Below are 21,937 nucleotides of genomic sequence, written 5' to 3'. Positions count from 1 at the left end.
ATGTTTCACCCTCCATTTTGTTGCTTATGTTGAGCTCATTCAGTTGATTTTTGCCTTAGGTACAGACATTTTTTTATTGTTGACTTTATTAAACCTTCAAACTTTGAGTCCCGATTTTTGCCAATTTTATTTTGAGCTATCATATTTGACTCAGAAGCTAGTTATAAATGTCCAAACAACCCGTAAAATTGTTTGAGGGAACGCAAGACTACTCGCAATACTCAATTTTGAGTAATGTTTTTCTATACCTTTAACTGATACTGGGTAAAAGCTCCACTAAATTTACCCTTCTTTCCCTGAGCCGTGTACTGATGATCATGATGACTGCGTGCAGTCCTCAATGATTGTTGATATTATTTGACGTTTCCCAACTCTCGGTCGTCGTGTTCGGTTTCGTTGGACGAAATTTAGAGTTTGAAGTGAAATTTGTCTACAATTTCTGCATTTTAACGTGAATATTGAAATGACTGGACAAGAGGATGTTTGCCCTACGCCGGAAATTGCCCAATTCATCCACGATGTGCGGCTAAAGTGAGTAATTTTTTATTTTTTTTTGAAACGTTTCGCTTTGGTGTTTACCTTTTGTTATGAATAATTTCAGCAAAATCGTCGGCTCGCACAAGCTCACGTCCCGGACGTTGGCCCTGCTAACGAACCTGATCTCCAAGTCGGAATGGGGCACGGCTGAGTAAGTTTGTCTCTTGGGCTCTCTAAGTCAGATTGCTTAATTGAAATTTCCTCCCCAACAGGAACCTGCTGGAGCAGATCCGCCAGCAGGGCCACTTGCTGGTGGCGGCCCTTCCCCAGGACATTGTGATTGCCAACACGGTGCGCCGGATTCTGAAAATCGTCCGCGAAGAGTACGATTCGGCCCAGCTGCGGGTGCACTACGACGATGCCCAAACTTCGCTTTCGCTGCACAAACTGGTCACGCAAACCAGCGACCACAAGCGCGCCAACGACTACTCGAAGCCCCAGGAGGGACTGAAGGACGCGCTGCTGGAGCACCTGAGCGAGATCGAAACCGAGCTGGAAACGTGCGCGGAAAACTTGACCTCCCAGGCGACGGAGCACATCCACTCGGCGGAACTGATCATGACGCTGGGCCACTCCAAGTCGGTCGAGAAGTTCCTCAAGAAAGCGTCCGAGAACCGGAACATCGAGGTGATCGTGGCGGAGTGTGCCCCCGTCTGCAAGGGCCACCAGCTGGCCACCAATCTGGGTAAAGCCAAGATCCAAACGACCCTCATCCCAGATTCGGCCATCTTCGCCATGATGTCGCGCGTCAACAAGGTTATCATCGGAACGCAGTGCGTGTTGGCCAACGGTGGGCTACGCGCCGTCTGTGGCGCCTATTCGTTGGCCCTGGCGGCGAAACACTTTTCGGTGCCGGTGATTGTGCTAGCGCCGACGTACAAACTGACCCCGGTGCACCTGTCCAGTTACGATCAGGACGATTTCAACATTCTCGCAAATACGGAGGGCGTGCTGGCGTACAATTCGCGTGCGGCGCGCTTCGCCAAGGCGTACAATCCGGTGTTTGATTACGTGCCGCCGGAGCTGGTGACGCTGTTTATTACCAACACGTGAGTACACTGACGAAATGTTAGAGCAGAAACACGCTGTGATTGACCTTTTCTAAAGGTGTGCTCAGCAAGTGCAAGTGCAAGAAGAGAGTGAAGAAAAAGTTGAAGTTTTCAGCGGCGGTGTTATAAATTCTGTAACATTCTTGATATTTTAAGAATCTTCGGCAAAGTTGTTCTCTTTAACACAAACTATGAGCTCATGAGTTTTTTGAAAAATGTAAAAAATCGTTAAGAGGCCCAAAACTGGCAAAAACCAAAACGCACCGATTTTACGGGTTAAATCCCATTTAAGGAGTTACATACATGTAAATCGACAAAAAAAATTAGAGGTTGGTGTGAGCACACACTTAATTTTATTTAAAATCTGTTTTCAGGGCATTAAAATACACATTTTTATCTATTATCAAAACAAATTAGAAGAAATTTGGTTTTATCATTGCCGAGATATAGCTGTTTGAAGTTAGCAGTTTCAAAAAACGGGTGCCACGCTATGTCAACACTGCCTTGAAAATCGGCTCAAAATTTTAGTGAAGACTCGTTAATCCGGTCCTGTGTGCATGACGAAGGCCGATTTTCAATGAACTTATTTAAAAAAAAAAAGATAAAAATATTTTTATGTTTTTCATACAAAAAAACATTAGCTTTAGATTTTTTTAATTTTTTTTAAAAGCAAAATTTCAAAATCGGGCTCCGTCATGCACACGGGATATGTCTTAAGAGTCTTCACCCCGAATTTCAGCCAATTTGGTCCATCCCATCTCGAGATATCGTGGCACCCGTAAATCAACTCGGTGTTTCGAGAAAAATGCTCAGAACGTTTGACAGTCCACTTTGCGCACGGCAAAATGTTGAGCTTAAAATCGTCTCTAACTCAGTTTAATCATATAATATCTTTAGAAACTTTCAGTAGTGATTGAAAATAATCTTTTTGCAATTCCGTCGTGAAACTACTTACTTTTCCTGTCATTCTTTAACGACGAAATAGCCTACTTTTCTGTACCAAAAATAACAGAATCGAATAGCAACACTTTTCAAAATAAATGCTGAAAAGTTCTACTTTTCAGCACTGAAATGGGTGCTGAAAAGTTGAACTTTTCAGCACTTGTTTTGAAAAGTAACACTTTTCAACATTTTTTTGATTTAGACGATTTATTGACAAAATACATGAAAATTCGACTTAAAATTTCACTTAATGGGTGTTTTTCGAAATTGCAAAAAAATGTTGTATGGAACTCGTTGCAAAACTTGATTTTTTCAGCACTCGTCGTATTTATCCAACTCGGTGAACCTCGTTGGATAAATTTACGACTCGTGCTGAAAAAATCCTCTTTTTGCAACTTGTTGCATAAACTACTATTTTAGTGTTTTAGTGAATTTTCTGTAATACGAAATTTTGTGATTTTCTACATGTATGTAACCCCTTAAACTTCAAAGTCAAAGCGCCAGGCCCTGTCGCAACCAATCGAGCTGATATTTGGGATTCGGACACCTAGGGCATCATGTCCTGAAAGGCCCGCAAAATTCACCCATTTTGTTACATCTTAGTACACATACTCAAATTTTTTTTTCACAAAATACCGAGTGTTTTTTGTAAATTACTCAAATTTTCACAATATAATGTATTTTTCGAAATTACTAAATTTATCATACCTCGCAGTATGACACCAATATAAAATTTCACTTCGTTGGATACACATATTGCAAATTATAAAAATTTGAGTACTTTTGAAAAATACGGTTTTTGTGTAATATTATAATATTTTACATATTTTTTTTAGCATTATTCTATTTTTTTTGAACTTTTTCATTGTTTTATTTATTCTTTTCGATATTTTTTTAGTTTTAATTTTTGATAATCCTGTTTTTTCTGAATTTTCCTATTTTTTCTGATTTTTTTATGTTTTTCTTTATTTATTATGCTGATTTTTTTTAAATAATTCATTGCATTTTTTAATGTTTCGCATTATGTATAGTTTTTGTTTTTTTTAGTTTGTTGATTTTTTGAGAACTTATTTATATTTGTTTGAACTTTGTTTGAACTGTTTTCGATCTAAAAAAAATCTGGAATTCTTCTTAGATATTTCATTTTTCAGTTTAAGTTTTGGTTTTATATTAACTTTTTGCCTTCCTCACCTCAATGAGGAAAAGCTATAAAATCACTCGAAAAATGAACTTCTTTATTTGACCTCGTAGACCCACCTTCACGTATACCTATCGACTCAGAATCAAATTCTGAACAAATGTCTGTGCGTGTGTCTGGATGTGAGTCCGTGCACCGAAAAATATGCACACGATTATCTCCGGACTGGCTGAACCGATTTGGACCGTTTTGGTCTCATTCGATTCGTCTTGGGGTCCCACAAGACCCTAGTTAATATTATGAAGTTTAGAAAAGTACTTCAAAAGTTATGCTAAAAAAACGGTTTGTCTAGAGTTTGAAATATTATAAAAAAGGGTGGTTTTTGTAAGAACACCCGTCATGCTATATATTTTTAGAAAGGCATTTGAAAGACCTTTCCAACGCGTTTAAAAGATTGAAGATCTGACAACCCCATCAAAAGTAGTTATGAGCACTTAAGTGTTATTTATACACTTTTCTGAGGCCGGATCTCAAATATTTTGATAAAAAAGTTGTCCGAATCTATCATACGACCCATCGTTGAATAGGTAAACAAAAGACCTAGATAAACAAAAGACCAACAAGCCCAAAAGATTGAAGATTTGACAACTCTATCAAAAGTTATAAGTACTTTAGTGTTTTTAATAAACTTTTTTTGAGGCCGGATCTCAGATATTTTGATGAAAATAAGCGAGGAAGGCACCAACCACCTAAAGGTGGATTAAGTAACGTTTTTTAACTTAATTTTTTTTTTTAATTTTTCGATTTTTCTCAACGCTTTGGAATTATTCAGTAACCAGCATTTTTTTTTAATTTTCGTGGATGTTACGGTTTTTTATGTTTTAAATTTATTGATTTGTTAAGATGTTTTGAATTGTGTGCAGTTTTGACTTTTTTTTCTAAATTGTTGATTTTCTTGATATTTTTTCCTTATTATTGATTTTTTATTATGTTTCTTACTGAATTTTCCTGATGTTTCAAAATTAATCAACTTCTTTTCCATTTAATTTTAATTTTTTCAGCTTATTTATTTTTTATTTTCAGTGATTTTCAATTTTGCAATCTTTAAAACAAAACATGTTTTTTTGCAATTCCGTCGTGAAACTACTTACTTTTCTTGAACGACGAAATAGCCTACTTTTCTGTACCAAAAATAACGTAATCGAATAGCAACACTTTTCAGCACTTGTTTCGAAAAGTAACACTTTTCAACATTTTTTTGATTTAAACGATTTATTGACAAAATACATGAAAATTTGACTTAAAATTTCACTCAATGGGTGTTTTTCGAAATTGCAAAAAATGTTGTATGGAACTCGTTGCAAAAGTTGATTTTTTCAGCACTCGTCGTATTTGACCAACTCGGTGAACCTCGTTGGATAAATGTACGACTCGTGCTGAAAAAATCCTCTTTTTGCAACTTGTTGCATAAACTACTATTTTGGAATTTTATGAAGTTTTTGTTTTCTTGTGTTTCTATTTTCGAATTTCATTTTTTTTTCAATTTTTGCTGGTATTTTTTTACTTTTTTTTGTTACAATTTTTGAACTTTTTTTTTTGATAGATTTTTAAAACTTTTTCTGAATTTAAATTTTGTTAAGTTTTTTTCCAGCTGTCAAATGCTTTTCTGATTTTTTGTCGCGTTGCTCCATATTTATAGAATTTCTAGCACTTTTTTTTATGTAACAGTTTTTTAGCACTTTTAGCACTGTTTTTTTTTATTTCGTTCTTTTTTGTCGACAATTTATCAACACATTCAAACCACACAAATTGATTTGTTTGCATCAGAATTTGGATTTCTTTTTCTTGCAATAGTTATTCATCATCCGACCTACAGATGTCGGCCAAACAAAACGTGTTTGGGTAATTTTACACTGCTTGCCCTAGTTTTTATTTATTCTAAGTTAAACATACCTAACCACGATATACGACAAGATAATACTTCGTGATCGTTCAGATCGATTCGTGTAACTTCTTTTAGACAAATCAAGCTCACATTAAACAATTAAATTTAATGTTTGTAACATTCTGTGACCATTTGAAAAGAGAAGGCTACTTGTCTTCTTAATTGAGTATGTTGTTTTATTTTTTGTATATTTTTATTCAATATTTATTAAGAAAACATTTTTTGTGAATGCCATAAATCTAACTTTACTTTACATTATTTACCTTAAATCCTATAATTTAAATTTGTTTGTATTTCAAACATTATTCTGACAACCTTACGCCATTCTGACAACCTTACGACAACCACCTGAACGGCCCGAGCGGTTTAGGCTTTCAGGATTTTTGTGATATTTACTCGTAGAGTCAAAACAGATCAGTAAACTTCACTTATCTGTATATTACACTTTTTGAAGATTACATTTTTGCGGTAACACTTTCAACTTTTACGCGCACGATCACATCACTTTGCATTAAGATCTTCGTCGAGCCAGTTCTCTACGTTGAAGCCAGACTTGTCCTCCAGACCTCTTCGCCGAGCCATGCCAGACCCGAACTCCTAAGTCCCGGGTGGACTCTTCACGGCGGCTAAGTCCCGGCGGACTCTTCACGGCGGCTAAGTCCCGGCGGACTCTTCACAGCGGCTAAGTCCCGGCGGACTCTTCACAGCGGCTAAGTCCCGGCGGACTGCGGCCTCCACCGCTAAGTCCGGCTGGACTGGGGCCTCTGCTACTGGTGGCTGCTGGCGGGTCCGGCTGGTCTGGGGCTTCTTCAGGATCTGGAACTGGACTGGGCTTGAACTGGCTGGAACTAACTGGAACTAACTGGAACTTGATTTAATAAGTTTTTTACATTAAACTTTAACAAAAAATATAAATAATTGATTTGTAACATCAAAACTCCGCTTGCTCTTTATTTACAGCGGTGGCAACGCCCCTTCGTACGTCTACCGACTGCTCAGCGAGTTGTACCATCCGGACGATAGCGAGCTGTAAAGCGCCCAGGCCCAAGAGTTTAGGTATTTTGGCAATGAATAACTTTTTTTGTTAATAAAATCTTTCGGTTTACGACTGCTTAAATAGCTTCTTGTTGAACAGCTTCGCCCCTTTATACGTGGTGATGTTGTAAAACTTTGACAATCCCTTGGCCGGCGCCGAGTTCAAACTCTCGGTGGACGCCTTCACGGACGACGACGACGTCGTTGCCTTCTTCAACTCGCCAGCCGCCACCGTTCCGCTGTAAATCGGTTTCATCTTGATGCTCTCCTGCCGGTCCAGGATCCGACATCTTACCAGCTTCTGCTCGACAGACGAATCTTCGCCGTCGCTTTGGAATGTCAACGCCCGCGGGGGCTTCGGAATCGAGTTTGCCCTGGCTAGACCCTTTGCCCCCAACTGTTGGTCCTCCTCGGGAAGATCCCGCTGGCGTTGCTGCTCCTCGTCGACCACCGTCGAAGAGTTGGACGACGACGAAGATGAGGACGACGAGTCGGAGCGGATCGTGACTTTGTTTGGGGCCAGCCGTGGAGTGCTGCTGGCGCGTACGATTATGTCCTCTTGCGGAACGGCCTTCATGTTGACGTTCTCGATCTGGGTGGCGGAGTAATCGAGCGGGAGGAAGCCCGAAGAGGGGGTCGAGTCGCGTTTGGTGGAGTGACGTTGATGGGTTGGGCTGAGCAGAACCAGGCTGCGGCTGCGCGTTGGGGTAACTTCGACGATCCGGATGCGGTAGTAGAGGATCTAAGGGAGGAGAATTAGGGTGAGTATTTAAAAATGGGTGTACCACATTTGGCATAACTTGTTCAAAAACCATCAGGGACGTTTGTCATAATGGACATTTAGCCTAATTATTTCTAGCTTTTTTTGTTTTGTTCGATTAGTATTTCTTATTTTAAACCATGATTTTTTTTCTTCTTTTTTTTTATTAATTATAGAGATTATGGTTTATTTTTTGGAAGAATCTAGTATCTCTGAACTTTTTCTCTAATAGATGTAAATTGGTCCTTTTTTTAATGAAGGGAAAATTTCTTGAAACCTTAGCATTTTTCCCGTTTTAAAATATTTTGCAATAAAATTTATTAAATGAAATTTTCCCTTCTTTTATTTAACATTCAACCTAAAGAAAAGAGACATCCCTTAACCCTCTACTGCCCAAATTTTTTTTTCGAAAATTTTTATTTTTACCGTGTTTAGAGGTCATTTTGAGCAACTTTTGTTCTACGAAAAACTTTACTTCTCTTGATTTATGTTTTTCTTGTTTCATTTTTAGTATTTTAATTTGCATTTATCTTGTTTAGTTTATGTTTGTTTTTGGTAGTATTTGGCCTACTCTACCACCTCCTATCATTAAATTTTGCCTATCTAATTTTTTCATGTTTTTACAGTAACTTTTTCAATTTTTGTATGTTTTTCACATTTTCTGCTATAAAATGGAACCATTATCATTTAAATTGTAAATAAATGCGTAGAGGCATAGTCTGGGGCACTAGAAAAATTACTGCATACTTCTTTTTACTTAAAATATAGGAAATGTTAGTAAAAAACACAGCCAAAGTTGACCCCTAAAAAATTACATTTTTAAAAACATTGGCAAAGTCACAAAAAACAAGTCAAACTTCAAACCCTAAAATTTTCCAAAATTTTAAAAGTTCTTCTTTCCAATGCTTTTTGAAGATCAAAAATTGGTTGAAAAATGGATTTTTTGCGATTGTTTAAATCGAAGCCCGTCTAGAGGCGGGGTTGGGTTGTAGAGGGTTAATGATGTACTATTTCAATTTTCGACAATTGAGATTTTCCAATGCCACTTTCCCAACTTTTATTCAAAATCTAACTTGAAGAAGCGAAAATTTCTAAATACATTCAAAGGCTCCCTTTATTTTTGAATTGTGTATTATTTTACTTTTACAACTTTTATTCAAAATCTAACTTGAAGAAGCGAAAATTTCTAAATACATTCAAAGGCTCCCTTTATTTTTGAATTGTGTATTATTTTTCGATGTAGATTTAGCTCTTCTTTAAATATTTTGCCATTAAGTTTTTTTACTCCAATTTTCCCTTCTTTTATCGGTAAAATACGGTATTTTGTGAAAATTTGAGTATCTCATTAAAAAACTCTAAATCATTGAAAATGCATGCAAAATTTCGAATCGTTTGATACCCATATACGCATCATAAAAATATACGGTATTTTGTGAAAATTTTAATATTACGTTCAAAAAACTCTAAAACAGTTAAAATACATGCAAAATTTCGAATCGTTTGATACCCATATTGCGAATCATACAAATTTGAGTATTTTCGATAAAATACGGTATTTTGTGAAAATTTGAGTATTTCATTCAAAAAACTCTTACACATTGAAAATGCATGCAAAATTTCTTATTGTTTGACACCCATATCGCGAATTAAAAAAAAATAGTATTTTCGAGAAAATACGGTGTTTTGTGAACATTTCAGTATTTCGTTGAAAAAATCTATAACAGTTAAAATACATGCAAAATTTCAAATCGTTTTACACCCATATTGCAAATTATAAAAATTTGAGTATTTTCAACAAAATATGGTATTTTGTGAACATTTTAGTACTTCACTCAAAAAACTCTAAAACAGTTAAGAAACAAATTATAAAAATATTAGTACTTTCAAAAAATACGGTATTTTGTGTTTTTTTTTAGTATTTATACTTTGAAAGTTACCATATTATCAAAATATATTTACTAAGAGGAAGCTTGAAAATTGAACATAATTTGGTTGGTTTTAGTCAATTTTAGAAATATATTAATTATAAGTTGTCGTCCGTTATCGTCCATTATCGTCGATAAAAATATCCTTATCGAACCTCGATAATTTTATCGTTAACAACCTTGATCTTTTGAGAGATTTTCTCTTCTCTAAATTGTATTTAAAATAAAAGAATTTCTTAAGAATTCATCTGTCAAATATGTATGTCTCTTATTTAGGTTGAATATTAAATAAATGAAGGGAAATTTGCATAAAACAATAATTGCAAAGGACAAAAGAATGGAAAATTGTTTAAAAAAAAACATAATTTAAATTCGTTTTTAAGAAGAACAAAATTAACATCCCTTTTGAGGTTGGCATATAAAAAATAAATGCTGCATAATATTTGAAAACTGGAAAAACTTCCTGATATTAAGAGATTTTTCTTTTTAAAATTAATATTTTAATGTGTGAAAAATTGCATTAAAAAGCTTTATTGAAACATATTTAAAAAAAGGGAAAACATTCCATGTATTTGGAAAAAAATACAGAGATACATGATTTTTGAAAAATAATCATCATCTCTAAAATTAATTTATCTGTAAAATAAAAATTACAGGGTTGCCACTTAAGTCGGGTAATCAGGAAAGTCGGGGAAAAGTCGGGAATTCGCTAAAATCCGCAAAAAATCGGGAAAAAGTCGGGAATTTATGATTTTTAGTCAGAAAGTCGGGAATAGTCGGGAATTCAAAGCATACCAGCTTGGAATAAAAATCTAATTCTCGAATGATTTTGTAATATTTTGTACAATTTTCAAATTAAATTCACTCAATTCTTCTTTGGTAACTTACTTTAAATTTAGGGTTCCTTTCCTATTTGAGAATGAAAAGATTTTTTAATGCATTATTTTTTTTTAATAAACACTAAATGTATTTGACACAGATTTTTATAATAGTTTTTGAACAACAAAGTTAATGAAAAACTGATATAAAATTGAGCATAATTTTAACGATTATGGCTTGCATAAACGTAGGATTCTTTTTTATTTTATCACATCGATTGAATATTTGAAAAAAGATTCCAACTTGAGTTTGGCAATGTTTTTTTCTGTAAATATTTTTAACTGTTGAACTAAATTCAGGTCATTTAAAAAAATCCATATGATTCCCTTGAACTTTTTTGTGAGTATGGATAAATTACTTTACATAAAGCTTGATCTTCAATTGCCGGAAACTTAAAAAGTAAAAATCCATTCGTTGTTCGTTCTGAATGAAAAAAATGATTATTTTTTAACGTTTTGAAAACATGAAAAAATATTGAATTTGCAAAAAAATAAATCCAACAAATTTTGGTTTAAGTTATTGCAAATATGTTTAAATAATTTGTTCTTTCAAACATTTTACATAAAATAATTTTTAAAACTTAGAATCCTGTCAAACTCGTTTTTTCATTGTAAAGAATTAAAGCAGTTAAATACTGACAACTAGATAAATCAACATTAATTCAAATATTCAATAACAACATTTAAAAGGAATGTTTGTAAAAAACATTTTTTTACGTATTCCTAGATATTTTCTAAATTCATTGAAAGAATAATAACAGCAATCATGTTTAAAGATAAAGAATAAAATTTTAAATTCAGTTATCTTTAACTTTTTGTAATTTCCAGTTGAAACGAAGTATCAAAAACTTTACTTTTGCCAACTTTAAAAATAAACATTTAAATTTTAAATATTCTTAAGTTTTCGGTTGTTTTTCTTCTTTTTTTATGTTTCTAATTTGAATCAAAATAATGAATGCTTTCATTTTAAAGGTGTTTTTTAAAGGAATTTGTTGATAAATTCCTGTTTTTGCGAAAATTGTCAACAGTTTTATTTTTTTAAATTCATTTAGATTTTTTGATGGTTGATATTGACTTTTTACAAAGAGTTTTTTGTTTGAAATCATTCTTTAGATAAGAAATGCCCATTATTTGAGATTCTGGAAAAGTCGGGAAAAAGTCGGGAATTTCAAAATGGGATTTGAGTGGTCACCCTGTTAAAAAGAAAAAAAGCTATTTATTATTATTCTTGAAAAAAAAACTAATGTAAGTTAGCGTTTTCTGGCCAACGAAAATAAGGCTTAATTTTCGCATAAGAAGCTTCAGTTATTTCCACAAAGTACACATCTAGAGAAAAAAAAAGTTGAGCAACTTAAGTCGCGCGTCAAGTGCGCAAATTGTGGTGGTTACTATACGGCAAATTCCCGCGGTTGTTCTACCGCAAGACCTTGATTTTTGGAAAATTTCTAAAAAATGTGTAATTTAACGTAAAGAACTGGTGAAATTTGTTTCTGTTGAATTCTACTATTTCACACTTTATTTTAGGAAAATTATTAAAAATAGAGGTCATAAAATTCAACGTTTTTTTACTGTGTTTTCATGGACGATGCAGATATATGAGGAGCTCTGTTATCGTAACGAGAAAAAAAAACTAAGTTTTTACTCCTGTACATCGTACTGACGTCCGAGATTGGAAATTGATAACGACACGCGCCAGTCTGCTCCGGTCTAGATTACCGCAGCAATTTGCAAATTCCAAAAAAGTCACACGTTATCTATATTTTAAAACAACAAATAAAATAAAAACATTCCACCCACCTTTTCCTTGGTCATGAACCGCACCGCTTCTTCGATCGCAATTTTGGCGCAGTTGCCGTCCTTCAAAAAATCGGCGTCCGTTTCGGCGTGACACGGAAACCGTTGCACCAGCAGCTTGGCACTGTCGATCGGCGAGTACAGCTCCAGCTCGAACGCGAACCGCTGGCTGGTTTTCGCCTCCTTCGAGGCACAAATCACCGTCCAAATGGTGCGGCGACTGTTCTGGTCCAGAATTTGGTACACGTTGAAGAACTCGCCGAACGTGCGGATCACGTAGTACGCAATCACCGACTGGAGCTGCAGGCCGCGCCGATCGTCGGAGGCGTAGTTCCAGGTTAGGACGATGTCCGGCGAGTTGTACACCTTGTCCTGGTGGTCCGCCACGCAGTGCTCGTTCCAGTCCTTTTCGCAGCCGTGCCACGAGCAGTTTTCCCACACCTTGCCCATGAAGCACTCGATTTGCTGGGAAATGAAATGAAATTTTGGTTGATTTTGATTTAATGAGTTATGGGAAAATCACGAATGTTTAGCATGTTAAAGATTTATTTCCATTGTTATTAAAATTACCGATTTTCATTGTTTAAAGTAATTATTTTTGATAGAAACTTTCTTGATCACTTTTAGAAGGGTACGTATCTTAAATCATTCTAAATAATCTGGAAATAAATCATATTTGAATAAGTTTAATCTGCTTCAAAAGTATTAAAATTCGGTAAAGTTTTGATCTGTTAAAATAAAAAAAAAAAACATATTGCGACATAAACAATAACGGAATTTACAGAATTTAGATTGAGTTACTCCGATTTTTCGGTAGCGAAAAATTGTAAAATAATATCAAATTCGTTCAAAACAGTTACATTTATAAAAATAAAATAAAGCTTCAGTAAGTTTGATTCGAAGCGTTTGGTACGGTATGTCCACGCATCCTTCCTCCCATGATGATTCTGTGAAATTTGGTCCGTTCACAGAATCTGTCTCTGCGGTTAATGCATCGCAGTAGGCCTGGTTGCTTTAATTTTTGCTGTACATTTTTGGAGTTACTTGGATGAACTGGAATTATAAATTTTGACAAGAAAGGACTTGGGGCGTAATCGAATTCGCAAGTTCTTCCAGGATGCTTTCTTCGGACTGAAAATAAAAGCTTCAGTAAAAGAATTAAAATCCATTATACAGCCCTGCTGCTGTTAGTTAAGCTGTTCCATGACGTAAACCGTAAAACTTTTAATTTTTCGAATAAAACTGCATCCAAAACTTCAAAGTTAACTTTATCAATTGAAATTGACCCCTTTCAATTTCAAATCATTGTTTTAATCACTTTTCAATTGTCAGTGTGAATTAAAAAAAAATTGGAATATTTTTATTGTAGAGATCGAAACATTAACCCAACATTTTTAAAATGTAAAAAAGTTTTTTTTTCCTTTTCAAAAAGTTGTTCTGAATTAAAAAATTTCAAAACATTTTTAATTAGAAGAGGAATAATTTAAAAATAGTAGTTTATGCAACAAGTTGCAAAAAGAGGATTTTTTCAGCACGAGTCGTACATTTATCCAACGAGGTTCACCGAGTTGGATAAATACGAAGAGTGCTGAAAAAATCAAGTTTTGCAACGAGTTCCATACAACATTTTTTGCAATTCCGAAAAACACCCATTGAGTGAAATTTTATGTCAAATTTTCATGTATTTTGTCAATAAATTGTTTGAATCAACAAAATGTTGAAAAGTGTTTCTTTTCGAAGCAAGTGCTGAAAAGTTCAACTTTTCAGCACCCATTTCAGTGCTGAAAAGTAGAACTTTTCAGCATTTATTTTGAAAAGTGTTGCTATTCGATTCTGTTATTTTTGGTACAGAAAAGTAGGCTATTTCGTCGTTCAAGAATGACAATTTCATGTATTTTGTCAATAAATCGTTTAAATCAAAAAAATGTTGAAAAGTGTTACTTTTCGAAACAAGTGCTGAAAAGTTCAACTTTTCAGCACCCATTTCAGTGCTGAAAAGTAGAACTTTTCAGCATTTATTTTGAAAAGTGTTGCTATTCGATTCTGTTATTTTTGGTACAGAAAAGTAGGCTATTTCGTCGTTCAAGAATGACAGGAAAAGTAAGTAGTTTCACGACGGAATTGCAAAAACTACTATTTTAGCATTGAAAATTTGACATTTACTTCCCGAGATATGGGTGATAAACAAACGAGGGCCACACTGAAAAAAAACTATTTTTTTATCTTTACATGTTTGCATGACATGGCCATATAAAATGTGGAATTTTTTTTTCCAAATTAACGTTTTTTTTTTAAAGATACTTTAAATTGGCTGTAACTTGAAAATGGTGCTCTTTATCAAAAACTCATTAAAATTTTTTATTGCAAATTTAATTTTACATTGAAACATTTTTGGCTTCAATTTAAAAAAAAAAAACACATTCAGTTCAGTATCCTTAAACATAGAAACCAGCGTCCATCGCATCATCATCATCAAAAGAACATCTTTGGATGTTCATCAAGAGAAAAAATCCAAAGGGAGCATGGCTCTCCTCTCTTGCGCACGAAAGATCGGTAAAAAGAATCTAAAAAAATCATCATCTTGATGATTCGGCGGAACATCTTTTTCACTACTACACTTGCAAGTGTAACGTCACACGTCGAAAAATGACCTGTCACATTTTGTAGATGTGTGTAAACAAAGTGAAATAAATATTTTTGAGTGGTGCTAACAAGGAAATTCACAAAAATCATCAGCAGATTGATTTTGTTGATGAATTTCGGGAGCGATTTTCTTTTGCGTGATTTCGCAAGCGAAATTGATTTTTTCGGGATTATTCCGTATGAAAAAAAATGTTTTTGTATAATAATTATTTTTTTTTTGAACATGTTGTATAAAGAGAAATTCAATTTACTTTTCGAATCTATAATAACCCAAAAGGGTATTTTTTTCTTTTAGGCAAAATTTTTCATTTTGAAATTTCACGATTTTTCTAGTTTTGCAGGGTTATTTTTTAGAGTGTATATTATAACAAATTTGTGGAGCAGACAATTACAAAAAAAATTGAAGAGGGGTCGGAGCAACTGCTGTGTGAGTTGGCGGAGAATGACCCATCTATCAAAATAAAAAAAAAATCTGCAAAAGATACACAATTTTAAATTTTCACAATCTATTTTTGTATGGATACCTGCCAAAAAATAAAAAGAACAGTTTCCACCAGATAAAAAAATGCAAAAAAAAAACATTTACATTGTTTTGCTTGAATTTTAATTTCTGTCCACCGTTTTATTTACCGTAATCAGGGGTGAGATTGGGTCATGCAAAATTCTGCATTTTTGTTAGACCCAATGCCTCACCTGAGACGGTGGCTCAAAAATTGACCTTTTTATCTCCTTAAAAAAGGTATATTTTTTCGGGTGTAAGGTGTAACATTACTTTTTAATTGTCCTTAGGTGTTTGTGAAATAATAATTCGGTGATTCTATGTATTTTTTTTTGTGTGTATTCAAGAAGTCCTTGCTACATCATCGTTGATCGGAAGGCACGACGTCGTAAAAGTTCAGACATAATGTGTAAAATGTTACTGACAGCCCGATATGTCAGCCAACATATTTCGCAGGGACTGTGACAGGGCCACAGCCCAGTTAACTCAATACGAATTCTGAAACGGAATCTAGTTAGAATCGTATACAAATTCCGTTTCAAACGCAACAACCGGTTCCGTGTTCGAACCGGTTGTTGCGTTTGAAACGGAATTTGTGTACGATTCTAATTAGATTCCGTTTCAGAATTCGGATTGATTTGACTGGGAGGAAGCTCAAAAGTTCAATGTTACAAACACTCAACACCTGGTGGTTGGTCACTTTTCCGTTTGACACTTTTTTTAGTTTGTACCTCGTTGGTTCGACAACAGTTGGTTCTATTCCCAATTATCAATCCTAGGCAACTTGGGTTTAGACAATCATCACATCACATGGCGAAATCCAGTCTGCAATCCGCTAAAATCACCGATTCCTAGTGAAGCGAAGCGTTAGTTCGACAACAGTTGGTGTCAAACCATCGGGGTTTCAGTGTATAGCAAAAGTTGCGCAAAGATCTGGCTTGCCACTGATGTTGGTTATTACCGCGTTATAATCCATAAAAAGTGACATGTGTAAAAAAAACAACTGTTTTAACGGTCAAATCCCATTTCAATTTGTTCCTGCTATTAGCAAGTTAGTTTTAAAGCAAATGGACAGAAATTTCGGCTGGGCGCTTTTTTTTTAGTACTCTTTTGGGCAATCTCATATACTTTTTGATCTGAGCATTTATTTGATCTGGACTACTGAATACATATTGCTTTGTTTGTTTGCGAGTTTGCCGCAAACAAGTGTACAAGTTTTGTGAAAAAAGTGTTCAAAAGTGTTTCTCAAACAAGAAAAAATGCGAGTTTGTTTGTTTGTCATAGTCCAATACCTCCTTTTCTCATATTTATTTTTATACACTTCCTCCCCTGATGATTCTGTGGTATGTGATCCGTTCACAGAATCTGTCTCTGCGGTTAATGCAACGCAGTAGGCCTGGCCGCTTTAATTTTTGCTATACATTTTCGGGGTAACTCGGATGTACTAACGAAAAAAAAATTGACAAGAAAGGACTTGGGGCGTAATCTAACTGCAAGTTCTACCAGGATGCTTTCTTCGAACTGGCTGCGCTTGTGTTCGATTAGATTAGATTAGATTTATTTAAAAGTAATGAACTTATTTAAATAAATTGTGAATTTTTCATACAAAAACTAAATGTAACCTTCCTTATGGTCAATTTGACGCAATCAATTCAATTTGCAAACTTTAAAGCGTGTTTTGACCGTTGCACATACAAATTTACAACATAGCAATACCATCCCCAAACTAACCTTAAACCCGCACCGATCCTTGTGCCACCACAGCAGCTCCAGCGGTAACCTCACCGTACATCCGCGGGCCGCATGGGTACACGGAAACTGCACCTTGGCCGCGATCGCCTCCAGCGTGTAGTTCCGCATGTCGGTCATCTTGTTGCGACACAGCGGACAGCTGGCCAGCCCCACCTTCCGACAGCAGTGCGTACAGATGCTGTGGCCGGCGGTGCACAGGTAGATCGGTCCGTACATCGGTTGGGCACACCCGGGACACTTGAGTTCGCCGACGATGCTGTCGTAGTGGTGCAACGTGATGCTGAACTGGCCATCGTTGTACACCAGCGAGTGGTGCTTGTCGGTGGACCGGTTATTCGTTGGGGTCGAGGACACGGACGACGTAGATCCGGCCTCGACGTATTTGGCGCGGACCGTTACGAGGGCTCCTTCGGTGGCAGCGACGGCGGATGACTCACGTTCGGAGGACATTTTGCACGCGGAAGAACACTCGCTAGCTGGCAATGGCAAACACAGACTGCAACTCTTCACCAGCAGTTCAGCGGCGATTGTTCATCGCTATCTTATCAAGGGTTTATCGAACGCAAACGATGCGGTTTTTTCACGAGCTTCTTCGATTTCTTGGTCAAGGTGTATGGGAATCCAAGAAATCTCCGCAGTTTAACCATAAGATTACGCGTCCTCCTACACGAACCGGCAGACCGGTTAACCTGGAGTTGTCCTCTGAACTGACCTGGCTGAGACGGATTGGGGTAATGGCTCAATTAGCAGGACTTGCAGAATCAGGGTGGTCCCGATTGTCCCGTAGCACTTTTAGCACGAGATGACAGCAGGACCACCCTACCCTGCAGTCGGAAGTGTGTTAATTTTAAAGCTAATGGGATTAGCTTTGCGAAGAGAGTTGGATAAGAGGCTACCGCGTGGTCATCCATCAGGTGAAGCAGAGCATTGTCGTTTAGCAATGGCGTGGTTGGGTTATGTCGATTTTCGATTTCTGGTCAGTTTGTTTTACAATGTTGTTTGATACATTTGTAAGTCCATGCGTAGGGACATATCAAAGTACATCACGAGGATTCACACGACTTCAGTAGAAGTACTTGAAGTGCGTTGTACTGAACAATGAATCACTTCCATTCGAGCAGTTTTTGCTTTTATCTACAATCAGCGCCGTACCTAGGGGTTGGCGCAGTTGGCGACCGCCAAGGGCGCCAGCCCTTTGGGGCGCCGAAATCGTAGATTGAACAAATTTGTCAGTAAATCCAAAGTAAATAAACAAGAAAAGGGCCCCTATAACAAAGGTAGTGCTAAACAATAACTTGATAATTTGAATTTAAAAACAAAAAATAGTTTCAATGTAAAACACTTGGGGTGCCAAAATTAACTGTTTGAATAATTGCACCGCAATGTTTTGGATTTTTTTTATAAAAACTAAGTTTATTTTATTTCTCAAATTTAGGTTATAAATTTTTGCTCGGTGGACCCCTAAGATCCCATTTTCTGGTGATAATTTTATCATATTCGTATTCCTGAGAAAATTTCACAATAGAAATACGCATAAAAATGTTTATATTCATCCATTTTAACCTTTAAAAAATTAAAGTTAAAAAAATCTTCAAATCACATTTATTGAAAATCAAGAAAATGGGTTCTTAGATGTCCCTCCCTATTTTTTCACTTAAATGCCAATAACTCGCTTTAGATTTAACCAATTGTGAGGCTCCACCCTGCATTTTGTTGCATTCTTATGCTCTTTCAGATGCATTTTGAATTTTTAAATTTATTTGACTTTTGCCCTTTCTAAGATTTTTGAGGTTTTTGAACCATAAAAATTTGTGTCCCGATTTTCCCCACTTCTCGTTGACCTAGAGTGCTCATATTTTGGCCAGATGCTAGTTTTATATGTATACAAACAACCCCTGAAAATTTCAGGCAGATTAGTGAGGTCGATGCGAGATGGGTATGCTTTGCCCGTGAACTCGCTCTTAAAAATTGCATTGTTTGAACATTGAATAAGCTGTATTTTTTTAACCAATATGACCAAATTCATTTAAAAAAAATATTTTTCCGAGCTCCAAACATCAAGTTTTCAGTTTAAGTTTTAACTTTATTGAAAAATGGCAAATCTTAAGTGTTATTTCGCAAAAACCCAAATTTTGTTTTAAATAGGAGATTTTTCAAACGCAGCTTTCTTTAAGGTTTACAAATATTAAGAATTATTGACTTTGTTCAAAAACCAGTGTATTAAATTTTACCAATTGAAAATAAAATACAAAAACTACACATAAAATATAGATTTCGTTTTAAATATAACTCTCCAAAACAAAAAAAAAATAAAAAATATTGTTCAAATTAATGCTGTGCAAATCAATAAAAAAAAACAATTGAAATTTCTTATCTTCATATGTTTTTTTTTTCAAATACGTTTCTATTATTTTCAAAATAATTTGTTTCATTTAAAATTGCTCTGTATTTTAAATTATCTTTATTCAGCAATTCCCCACGAAAACAGCATGATTCGAAAAAAAGTTCTCCGATCGGCTCAAAATTTGTTTGGGGTTCCTTGGTCGAATTAATTCGACCCCAAATTTTTTAAACAAGTTTAAGAAAAAAATTAACACGGCTGAACATGCAAACCTGTTCAATAATATTTAAAATTAAAAAAAAATAATCGGAAGAGCAAAACCTTGCTTTTATTATTGATTTAATGAAATTTAATTGAAAAAAAAAAGTCAACTTTATTTCTACAGTAAATTAAATCTTATCTGGATAGGAATCCGTATCAGATCTTTTTACCGATTGAAATGATAATTTTCTTTAGATTTATACGATTTCAATGAATTATTTTTTTGCAAGGTATAGCAGGAAGAGAAAGTTTTAATATTATAATCATACAACGGAATTAAAAATTGCTAAATCGGCATAAAAAACTTTGTTTTTTTTTTTAAATATCGTCTCCAATTGCAATTAAAAAATTAAAACTCTTTGAAGCAATCCTTGCAAATTTACATCAATTTATCAAAATGCTGGTAAATTTGGGAGGGGCGCCAAATTGAAGCTTCGCCAAGGGCGCCGCGGATCCAAGGTACGGCTCTGTCTACAATGTATTCCTTATGAGAGAACTTTCATTTCTACCACTCGAATCCGGTGCTCCATTGCTGTAAGAATATCCAGCTCTGTGAGAACTTTGCTAATGAGCAGTTCTCTACGAAATCGATCTTTTTTTTAGAATTTTAATTTTTGTATTTTTTAATCCGGCTGAAACTTTTTTGGTGCCTTCGGTATGCCTAAAGAAGCCATTTTGCATCATTAGTTTGTCCATATAATTTTCCATACAAATTTGGCAGCTGGCTATACAAAAATGATGTATGAAAATTCAAAAATCTGTATCTTTTGAAGGAATTTTTTGATCGATTTTGTGTCTTCGGCAAAGTTGTAGGTATGGATATGGACTACACTGAAAAAAAATGATACACGGTAAAAAAAATGGTGATTTTTTATTTACTTTTTTGTCACTAAAACTTGATTTGCAAAAAAAACACTATTTTTAATTTTTTTTTTGATATGTTTTAGAGGACATCAAATGCCAACTTTTCAGAAATTTCCAGGTTGTGCAAAAAATCTTTGAGCGAGTTATGAATTTTTGAATCAATATTGATTTTTTCAAAAAATCGAAAAATTAGTCGCAACATTTTTTCAACTTCATTTTTCCATGTAAAATCAAATTTGCAATCAAAAATACTTTAGTGAACTTTTGATAAAGTGCACCGCTTTCAAGTTAAATCGATTTTTAGGTGACTTTTTCGAAAATAATCGCAGTTTTTATTTTTTTTTAAATTAGTGCACATGTTTGCCCACTTTTGAAAAAAATATTTTTGAAAAGCTGAGAAAATTCTCTATATTTTGCTTTTATGAACTTTGTTGATACGACCCTTAGTTGCTGAGATATTGCCATGCAAAGGTTTAAAAACAGGAAAATTGATGTTTTCTAAGTCTCACCCAAACAACACACCATTTTCTAATGTCGATATCTCAGCAACTTATGGTCTAATTTTCAATGTTAACATATGAAACATTCGTGAAATTTTCCGATCTTTTCGAAAAAAATATTTTAAATTTTTTTAGACCAAGACTAACATTTCAATAGGGCCAAATATTCTTGGTTTAAAAATTGAAAATATTTTTTTTCGAAAAGATCAAAAATTGTCACGAATGTTTCATATGTTAACATTGAAAATCGGACCATTAGATGCTGAGATATGGACGTTAGAAAATTGTGTGTTTTTTGGGTGAGACTTAGAAAACATCAATTTTCCTGTTTTTAAACCTTTGCATGGCAATATCTCAGCAACTAAGGGTCGTATCAACAAAGTTCAAAAAAGCAAAATATAGAGAATTTTCTCAGCTCTTCAAAAATATTTTTTTCAAAAGTGGGCAAACATGTGCACTAATTTAAAAAAATTAAAAACTGCGATTATTTTCAAAAAAGTCACCTAAAAATGGATTTAACTTGAAAACGGTGCACTTTATCAAAATTTCACTAAAGTACTTTTTGATTGCAAATTTGATTTTACATCGAAAAATGAAGTTGAAAAAATTTTGCGACCAATTTTTCGATTTTTTGAAAAAATCAGTATTGATTCAAAAATTTATAACTCGCTCAAAGATTTTTTGCACAACCTGGAAATTTCTGAAAAGTTGGCATTTGATGTCCTCTAAAACATATCAAAAAATAAAAAAAAATAAAAAAAGTGTTGTTTTGCAAATCAAGTTTTAGTGACAAAAAGTTAAATAAAAAATCACCAATTTTTTTTACCGTGTATCATTTTTTTCAGTGTAGTCCATATCCATACCTACAACTTTGCCCAAGACACCAAATCGATCAAAAAATTCCTTCAAAAGATACAGATTTTTGAATTTTCATACATCATTTTTGTATGGCCAGCTGCCAAATTTGTATGGAAAATTATATGGACAAACTAATGATGCAAAATGGCTTCTTTGGGCATACCGAAGGCACCAAAAAAGTTTCAGTAGGATTAAAAAATACAAAAAAAAAATCGA

General features: G+C 34.6%; 2 protein-coding genes across 2 annotated transcripts; one reads left to right on the top strand and one right to left on the bottom strand.

Annotated features, from left to right (window-relative positions):
* Positions 1 to 376: 376 nt before the first annotated feature.
* Positions 377 to 6,728, top strand: LOC120418123 (translation initiation factor eIF-2B subunit beta). The gene is made up of 4 exons (XM_039580401.2): positions 377 to 531; positions 602 to 688; positions 750 to 1,586; positions 6,572 to 6,728. The coding sequence occupies exons 1-4, from the start codon at positions 464 to 466 to the stop codon at positions 6,642 to 6,644; spliced, it is 1,065 nt and encodes a 354-aa protein (XP_039436335.1). The 5' UTR covers positions 377 to 463; the 3' UTR covers positions 6,645 to 6,728.
* On the bottom strand, positions 6,714 to 17,578 carry LOC120418122 (uncharacterized). The gene is made up of 3 exons (XM_039580400.2): positions 16,877 to 17,578; positions 12,007 to 12,468; positions 6,714 to 7,388 (listed from the first exon to the last, which is right to left on the bottom strand). Exons 1-3 carry the CDS (start codon positions 17,345 to 17,347, stop codon positions 6,714 to 6,716), a joined length of 1,608 nt encoding a protein of 535 aa, XP_039436334.1. The 5' UTR covers positions 17,348 to 17,578.
* Positions 17,579 to 21,937: the final 4,359 nt, after the last annotated feature.

This window comes from Culex pipiens, chromosome 1 (assembly GCF_016801865.2).
Source record: "Culex pipiens pallens isolate TS chromosome 1, TS_CPP_V2, whole genome shotgun sequence".
In the NCBI taxonomy this organism is placed as follows: domain Eukaryota; kingdom Metazoa; phylum Arthropoda; class Insecta; order Diptera; family Culicidae; genus Culex; species Culex pipiens.
Note: the sequence above shows the minus strand (reverse complement) of the source record. Positions and strands in the feature narration are given on the sequence as shown.